This window comes from Rhinopithecus roxellana, chromosome 14 (assembly GCF_007565055.1).
Source record: "Rhinopithecus roxellana isolate Shanxi Qingling chromosome 14, ASM756505v1, whole genome shotgun sequence".
NCBI lineage: Eukaryota > Metazoa > Chordata > Mammalia > Primates > Cercopithecidae > Rhinopithecus > Rhinopithecus roxellana.
The window spans coordinates 61,363,289-61,372,657 of NC_044562.1; the positions used below are offsets into that span (position 1 = coordinate 61,363,289).

At 41.3% G+C, this 9,369-nt stretch overlaps 1 protein-coding gene across 6 annotated transcripts in view; it reads left to right on the plus strand.

Annotated features, from left to right (window-relative positions):
* The window catches only part of COL6A3 (collagen type VI alpha 3 chain), a 91,745-nt gene extending 83,132 nt beyond the window's left edge, over positions 1-8,613 (plus strand). For 5 of the 6 annotated variants that reach the window (XM_030916462.1, XM_010357930.2, XM_030916464.1 and 2 more), the window contains 2 exons: positions 6,903-7,067; positions 7,811-8,613. In XM_030916462.1, the coding sequence (XP_030772322.1) occupies positions 6,903-7,067; positions 7,811-7,851 (206 nt within the window). In that variant the 3' untranslated portion in view covers positions 7,852-8,613. The remainder of the gene's footprint in view (positions 1-6,902; positions 7,068-7,810) is intronic. The other variant, XM_010357927.2, reaches the window with a different exon arrangement.
* Positions 8,614-9,369: the final 756 nt, after the last annotated feature.

Here is a 9,369-nt window from a genome sequence, read left to right on the forward strand (position 1 = left end):
GGTGCTTGAGCTCAAAGACAAGCCACAAAGAACAAAGTAGATTTCCCCCAGAGGTGCGGGTCAGGACAGATTCAACTCTAACCTCAAAGTTGCTGAAATCTGCGTCTGTCATTTCTCACTCAGTGGTTAACTTCACCCTGAATACGGTGTGGGAAATATAAAATGTTTAGCCAGTTTAGTGCTTCATTGAGAGAAAATGACTTGGAGTAAACTAGAGATCAGAGATCAATACTGAGTAAACTAGACAGCAAGATTTGGGGATGTTTTTGATTCTCTTATGTGTGGTCCAGAAGGGACAAGATTGTATAAACAGTGCCTAGTTAATATAAACAACAAAATCTTTAAGCAAGGGTCTGGCTGGGCTGTTTTCTTTTTCTTTTTTTTTTTTAATGTTGAGTTGTGATCGAGTCGCTTTTGATCCAGACCTTTAACACTGAGATCGTCTGTCTACCTGTGATAAAGAGAAAAGAGTTTTTGAAATTGGGGCTTGTGTTTCTTTCAAGGCTACAAGTAGTTGATACAGATGAATCTAAATAAAACCTTTCTCCTTCATACTAATTGGGGCATAACCCTCAGACCCAGGATGTGAAAGTCCTCTCACCATTTCACATGTGTGTGTCTGTGTGTGTATGTGTGTACCCCTCAGACCCAGGATGTGAATGTCCTCTCACCGTTTCCCGTGTGTGTGTGTGTGTGTGTGTGTGTGTATGTGTGTACACGTGCATATGTGTGTTTTCCTGCCCAGAGTGAAGACATAAATTACTTTTTTTTAAAAAAAAGAACAAGGCCCTGCATAATTGATCTCTGATCTCTTAAACTTAATTACTTCATAGTAACAAAACAAGCACTGAACATACCTCGGCCTGATGCGTGTATCAGGTGTACACACAGGCATGCCATTTTTGAGAGCTCTTTTTGAATTATTAGGTTGGTGCGAAAGTAAATCCGGTTTTGCCACTGAAAGTAATGGTGACAACCGGAGTTACTTTTGCACTGACCTAATAAATGGGACATTTACTTAAAAATGTCTAAAATTCAAAATGGATAACCAGAATTAGGAGAGGAATGCTTATCCCCCCACCCCCTACCGACTTCTCTCCCTCCCCTCCTCACAGTCTCCTATAATTGTCGTTTTAACCATTTCCCCTGGGGTGGGGGGAGAATCTTTTAATGGTTTATGTATTTTTGGATATAGAAAAAGGAGTGATAATGAGTCACTCTTTATTAAATAACCTTAAAAAAAATAGTCACTGCATGCTCACTCAGGAGTTACATGTGTATTTTGCATCCATATTCCAATGACCACAATATGCATTATTTCTCCAAATAAACATTTTCTAGACCATTCAGGCAAAACAAAATTTTACAAATATATTTTTTATATTTACATGTGTGCATTTTAATTTCTCTCACTTTCTGCAGCATCTATTAATTAGAAACACTGACAGAGATGGGTCCCTTTCTTAGTATTAAACAGTAGGTGCTATCGTTTGCTGTTTTACTTCTGTGAATAAAAGATGCTGTCTTAAGAACCTGTATTTTTCATAGTTTATCACGTTGGATTCTGGGAACCTGGTGACCTGTGTTTGAATCTGTGAAGGAATTTGTGGGCAGAAACACCCTGAAATGAAAAGGTTCCTGGTCCTGGGCACCTAAGGCAGGGGAAGAGGAGAGGACCAGTGTTACCATCGGTTTTCATTTGCATATGTTAATGTTGGCCCATTTTGACAATAACATTGAATAGACGCTTGTTTATCAGGAATTTGAGTCAGGCATGTAATGCGAGGGCAGTCTGGTTAGGGGATTTTTTGTCCCCCACAAGGTCTGGCCCTGTTTGGTGTGTGGCAGGGAGACTCTCGCCTTTGACATGAAGGTTGATTCTGTTAATAGACCTTGATTCCGTTAATATACCTAGGGCATCATATACTGAGGGCAACCACTCAGGATCCCAGCTTTGCAATATTACATGATTTGATTTTAAATGCTTAATATTTGTATTTTTAAAAAATAAAACCAAATGAACCCCCACCAAAATATCTCACTCTGCTTTTTGCTTTGCTCAGCATCTAAAAGAATTATACTCCAGACACTTTTCTGCCACACATCTGCTGCCTGTAAATGGCACTGAGCAGCAATGGATCTTTCATTCATTACCCTGGCCTCCTGAAAGCATGGGTGTGTTGGGCCTTTCTACCACCTGCTTTGTCGCTGCTGATTTTGACAGTGCTATGTAGTTACTAATTTTGGTTTTAGGCTTTTGTTACTGCCTCCCTCTTCTCTCTTCTCATTTTTAACTAAGGAAGCTTTGGATAGATATTTTCTATGCATATTACTACTAAAGCTAAGACTCTCTGAAGTTTCTAAGCAACAACAACAAAAATCTAAGTTAAAGTTACTTTTTGCAATATTACAAAATGAATCCCAAATTATTGGCTTAATCACATGTGTTAAAGAAGTTTCAATGCAGAAACTAGACAAAATAACTAACAAAATCATCATGTCCTTTATTATTTATTCTTGAAATTAGTAATCTGTAGAACTGATCACATTTTGTCCAAGTAGACATGACTGGGCCAATTGTATACCCCTGAAGGAACCATTATTTTGTGTTTACTAACATTTTACTTATTGATTCTAAGATGCACATTTTTTTTCCATTGGGACACTTCTGAAACTGAAATGTGATTTAGAATTGACAACAACATATCATGGTTTATTGGTAGTATTTTGTGTTACTTAGTGGAATATAAAATAATAGTGCACCATAAAATTAAGATATCTTATATTGGATGAAATACAGTATTTGGTTAGCCATGTTCCATGTGAATATATATCATTGATTAGCATAAAATGGTATATTTGGGGAAAATATCTGACTTTATGTTAATAATAATTTAAAGAACAAACTAATCCCATGGCTGAAGTAAGTTAAATAGCTACAGGGATTTGGGAAATGGTCCTCTCCAGGCTGTCTGTTGTTCATTGCTGTGTAAGGATGTTTTCTGGTTAGTTGCCGGGTGGGGGTTACAATGAGACCAAAGAGATGTTTTTTATCCTGAAGTCTTAAAAAATAGAAGTCTGTTGGTCAAGATCTGAAAGAGTAAAGGGTCCAAAATTTAACCACAGCTACATTCTGTAGCTGTTAAAAATTGACCGGGTGTGATGGCTCACACCTATAATCCCTGCACGTTGTGGGGCCGAGGCAGGAGGATCACTTGAGGTCAGGATTTCGAGACCAGCCTGGCCAACATGGTGAAACCCCGTCTCTACTAAAAACGCAAAAATTAGCTGAGCGTGATGGCTCATGCCTGTAATCCTAGCTACTCTGGAGACTGAGGCAGGAGAATCACTTGAACCTGGGAGGCGGAGGTTGCAGTGAGCTGAGATCATGCCACTGCACTCTAGCCTGGGCAACAGAGTGAGACTCTGTCTCTAAATAAATAAATACATTAAGTAAGTTAAAAATTTAGTAAGTTTCCTTGGTACCCTTTGAACTGACCAATGCTCAAAATGTAGACGGCAGAAAGTGTTTTGGTTCAGGCAAATCATACCTGCATCCAAGGTTTGGAAGCACTTTATACCGTAACAACAATGCCGAGTGAGAAGGTGATTGAATTTTCTTGTTTTAGGCACCATTAAACTGATGAGGAACATGTTGATGATTGCAGTGTAAACACTGCTCAGTCTGCCTTCCTTCAGTTTGCTCAAGGAAGTACTTACATAGTGATTTGGAAATGTCAAAGCTGATGCCTTTAAAAATGCATTGAAACACTATGGGAATCTCAAACTATGAAAAAGACAAGATTTGCCAATCAATATGTTTTCCACTTTGAAGGATACATATTTTTTTGCTGATTATAAAGTTAACAGATATGCATTGTCAAGCATTCAGGACGTATAGAGAGATATGTTACACGATTCTCATTGTGACAGCATTGCTGGCTTTTGATGAAAACCAATAGTGACCCAGTGCACAGCCTTCCTATTTTTTTTTCTATGAATATTATTGCTTGTGGGAAGGTGCCTGCATTGCACAGGTGCATCCACTCCCACAAATATTTATTACAAAAACGGACTGTGGTGCTTAAGGTGCCTCGCACCCCACTGTTTTTGAATGGTTGTTGTTAGGATGTTCTAGGTAGGCACCTGTGGCTTCTGGGAACAGGTGGGATTCCCAGAACAGGGTCTTAACCTAACACTGTGCTTGCCTCCATTTCCTCTCTTCTATTTGGATGCTTTCCTGAAGCCCAATGACCAATAGTAAGGAAGTTTCAGCAGACAGTGGTCTGAGTCAAGCAGCCTTTTACCTCTCTGTTTTCCAAGCAAACTTATGTACATTGTTATTCTAGGTTAGGAAACTGGGGAAGGTTGTGGATACTTTTCAGTCCCTATTGTCTTTTAGGCTCCCATTAGGTTCTCAATAGTAAGGAAGAGCAAATTAAGGAAGACTCAGCCAACCACTCCTCTCAGATAAAGAGAAGGCTCTAGCTTCCTACAGGTTATGCCTGGGGGGCAAACTTATTTCAGAGGGAAAAGATGAACAACCATTGCATCCAAAGACAGGTGGTTTGAGGGAAAAGTCCAGGTTAAGTTCAACGAGGGCAAGCCATCTCCCTTTGTACTCCAGGACATGTAAATTATTCTTCTTCTTCTTCTTCTTCTTCTTCTTCTTCTTCTTCTTCTTCTTCTTCTTCTTCTTCTTCTTCTTCTTCTTCTTCTTCTTCTTCTTCTTCTTCTTCTTCTTCTTTCTTCTTCTTCTTCTTCTTCTTTCTTCTTCTTTCTTCTTCTTTTTTTTTTTTTTTGCTTAAAACAGTTGCTTTAACATATACATTCATAGCTGAGGAGAGTCCAGTCAAAACGATGGGTCTCAGAAGTCAAGATGATGTGGAGTTTGCATTAGAAGGCTTCTTAAGAACATAAAATCCCCCATTTTCATACTTCAGAAGTGGAGAAGTCCAGGTTTTTGTCTCTGAATAGTGTTGGGTTCTCACTTCACTAATATATTTCTCTCGGTTTTCCAAATATCTGCTTGTCCACAGTAACAGTGTCCTTATTTTCCACTAGTAAATCTTAGAGTCTCAGCAGTGACTCTCACTGAAATAAGGGCAGAAAACGCCAGTGCCATGGTGTGGAACTAGAGGGTTAGGGTGGAGATCCAAGGAAGCTGGAGAAGCCCATCAGACAGGGAGTGGAGCACGCTGCTGCGAGGCCGTCTGCGGGCTGGGTGTCCGAGGGTCTGGGCAGACCTCTCGTGACTGGTTCAGCAGAGCCCAGGGGACTGGGAACTGAACAGCTAAACACAGATGGTCAGGACTGAAGTGCACCTGAAACAAATAAAATAGAGCAAATAGGGTCCATCGACCAACACTCTGGGAAGGAAGGAAGAATAGAGAGATCATCTGACACGGGCCTCACTCTATCAGGGAACCCACCGGTAAATGAGGAACAAGTTTTGATGGTTAAATAACCTTTGGCTTGTCAGTTCCCTCCAGGGCCTTCCTTGAAAGCCAGGCATTTTCCTTCAGTTACTGGCATATTTGAGAGAAAGAAGGCTGTTTTTGTAAATTGTCTTCATTTTATTCTGACTTCCTGGAGTCCTCAAAGGCTCTCTGGGGAACTGTTGGCTTTCTGGGCCCGGAGAGGGTCTGCGACTAGGAGGTGTTGTAACTGTGGAACCACCAGCCACCAGCCTGGCATTGGGTGACAGCAGCAACCAGGAAATGTTTTAGACCAATTCTGAGCCTCAGTCCTATGCACCTTTGAGTCTGGTCCATCCTGAGTGATCCAAGCTATGATTATCCACTGAAGACTTAGGTTTTCTTTGTCCTTTTCGGTATCTATCTGAAGCACAGCTGCTCACCACCTCCGCAGCTGTGAGCAGCCTGCCTCGCTGGGGACAAAGGAGGTGGAGAAGTAGCCCTTTGTGGGGAGAGCTGGATAATTCCTGCCTGTTAGCTCCTCACAGGAACATGCAGAATTATTGGCTCCAGGGAGTTTCGGAGAAAGAAGGTTTACGTTTTCAAACTTAGAGATAACAGTTGACATCAATGCTTCTCTTTCCCAGAACAATCTGGAGTTTGCCAGAAAACTCTGTAAACAGGAGTCGTGCTGTGTGTGAACTGTAAACTTTTCTCTCCAGGCGTCGAGGGGACCTTCGCTTTACTTTGCAGCTGGGCTACATCAGACGTGTGCATTTGAAACGTAAACTTCCTTAACTGGAAAAAGAATGCTTCTCTTCTTCAAAATAGCTCTGCTCTGTGACATTTTTGCCGTCATGAATTTTACATCGGTGCTAGCTCTTCGTTTTACGCGTTTCATTTGGCAGGTCACAAAGGCCCTTGGCTACCACACATGCATGCGCACACACGCACACACACTCACAAAGGATTTTCTTTTGTGCTTTACCTTTAATTTTCAGTCTACTTGGCTTGTAATGAAAGGTAGAACCTTATTTTTGATCTATATTCCAACAGAATCAAATTTCCTTTTTGCCAAGAAATATAAAACCCTGAGGTTTTAAAATTCGGTTTCTTTTCTGGGGATTTAACATGGAAGGATTTGGAGGGCAAATGGCCCAGTGATTGGAAAGGAGAAAAACAATTCATTTCATTTAAAATTATTCAATAACCATTGCCAACATTTGGGATTCTGAGTGCTGTTTATGAAGCCCTTTCATTGATACAATTTCATCTATCTCTCACAATGCTGTAAGTGATTCCTATGTCCATATGGCAGCGAGGAAATGGAAATTTGAGCAGGTTTAGGGAGTTTTCACCTGGAAGGAAGCTCTTCCTTTTTCTCCTTCTACCCACAGTAGGTTCATCAAACTATCAACCCCGGCACTGGGAGCAGAGTAACACACATGTTCTCATTAATGTCCTTTTCTCATGTTGTTATTAAAGATATATGCAAGTTGCCAAAAGACGAAGGAACTTGCAGGGATTTCATATTAAAATGGTACTATGATCCAAACACCAAAAGCTGTGCAAGATTCTGGTATGGAGGTTGTGGCGGAAACGAAAACAAATTTGGATCACAGACAGAATGTGAAAAGGTTTGCGCTCCTGGTGAGTGATTCTTCCTTGTGTTTACGGCTTTTGCAAATAAGAGAAGAGATTCAGGGCAATAAGTCACCTTGAAAAATAGTAGAAGTGCAATTATAATACATATGAAAAAGAAGATAAATTGTATCCTCAGATAAGTAAGAGGTTCAAATACAACCCATGGCATTTCTTTTTGAATTCCTATGTTGGGTTTCTAAAAACATACTTGTCCCTCGTCATTCTTCAGAAATGTTATTAAGTTGCTGTTATTTGTAAAATATTGCACCAAAAATGATTCCTGCGAAAATAATATGATGAACAACTACAGATAACACCAAAGATCAATAACCCCCACAAATTTATCTTTAAATAACTTTGCTTCCCATAAATAACAATGTTGTCACTGGGGCCATCCAGTATCTCCATTGTATTGCACAGTTCAACTGGTAATAAAATAAACACTTTGAACAGACCCTGGGGTCAGTGCCAGAATGGGGAGAGTTCCGTTCGTATAAAGGCCTGGTACATGGTGCAGGGCAAAAGAATGGAATCAGATTTCACAGACATCCCCAGCCCCAGGCCAAGAAGGTCACAGAGGACCACTGATGGTACTGAGTAGAAAAGTGAGACAGGTGATGGAAACCAGAGGCTGCGGGACTGTGTCATGATAATGACAGTGCCCTTTTGGGTCAGTAATGTGGCTTTTCCTCTCCTCTCTTGACTCCTCACCTCACCCCACCCCACCCACCCCCTCTCTCGACGCTCAGTGCTTGCCAAACCTGGAGTCATCAATGCGATGGGAACCTAAGCGTGGCTGGCCAACATCATATACCTCTTGAAGAAGAAGGAGTCAGCCGTCGCCAACTCGTCTCTGCAGAAGCTCCGGGTGTAGATTCCCTTGCACTGTATCATTTCATGCTTTGATTTACACTCGAACCGAGGAGGGAACATCCTGCTGCATGACCTATCAGTATGGTGCTAATGTGTCTGTGGACCCTCGCTCTCCGTCTCCAGGCAGTTCTCTCGAATACTTTGAATGTTGTGTAACAGTTAGCCACTGCTGGTGTTTATGTGAACATTCCTATCAATTCAAATTCCCTCTGGAGTTTCATGTTATGCCTGTTGCAGGCAAATGTAAAGTCTAGAAAATAACGCAGATGTCACGGCTACTCTATATACTTTTGCTTGGTTCATTTTTTTCCCTTTTAGTTAAGCATGACTTTAGATGGGAAGCCTGTGTATCGTGGAGAAACAAGAGACCAACTTTTTCATTCCCTGCCCCCAGTTTCCTGGATTAGATTTCAAGCTAATTTTCTTTTTCTAAAGCCTCTAACAAATGATCTAGTTCAGAAGGAAGCAAAATCCCTTAATCTACATGCACCGTTGGGACCAATGCCTCAATTAAAGAATTAAAAAAAGTTGTAATAGAGAATATTTTTGGCATTCCTCTAATGTTGTGTGTGTGTGTGTGTTTTTTTTTTTTTGTGCAGGGGGGAGGGGATTTAATTTTAATTTTAAAATTTTTAGGAAATTTATACAAAGAAACTTTTTAATAAAGTATATTGAAAGTCTCCTGAGTGTGGCGTTCTTGGCTGTCTTGTTTCCATAGCAACGATGATCAGAATCACCCCTAGGCTCGGGACGCTGAGCTCGGTTCTGGTCCCATGGACCTGGGCAACATCCTTTTGTTTCCAGTGGAGGAGGCAAAAGAGCTTTATCAGCCAGTGTGCAAAGAGACCGGGTGGAGACAAGCATCCCCCGCTTTGTGGATTCAGCCCCACACGCTCCAGTGCTCCATGGCCAAGTGGAAGGTGTTCCTGCTGCTGGGTCCTGGCAGTGTTTCTGGTTTTCAGAGCCAGGCTGGCTTCCATCTTTTCCTCTAACTCTTGGTTGCCCCCAGAGCCTCAGCCTCCTCCCTTGTTCCTCTCCACAGTGATCCTTTCCCAGGGGGTTGATTTGCTCCCTCTCACAATGGCTGAGAGATTCAGTGTTTCCCCACAACCCCCTACCCCTTTCCTGGAGTCTCAAAGACAAAGCACAAGATCTTTCATTTTTTTGTTTTTCTTAAAGACTTTTTTTTTCTGTCTTCAGAAATAATACAAGAAACCAACACATGCATGCTCAGGTGGCACTTGAGTTCCACTTACGAAGGAAACAACTTATTGGATAAAATACATATGTCCTGACAAGTGCTGAGGGTGGAATTACAGGAAACTTGGGTGTCAGCAAAACTGTTTTATGTGGAATCAGGGGATGAATTTGCCAGTTGGTCTATTGGGAAAGGAGAGAGGAGTGTGGCCCTTTTCAGAAGCGCTACTTAGTCCTC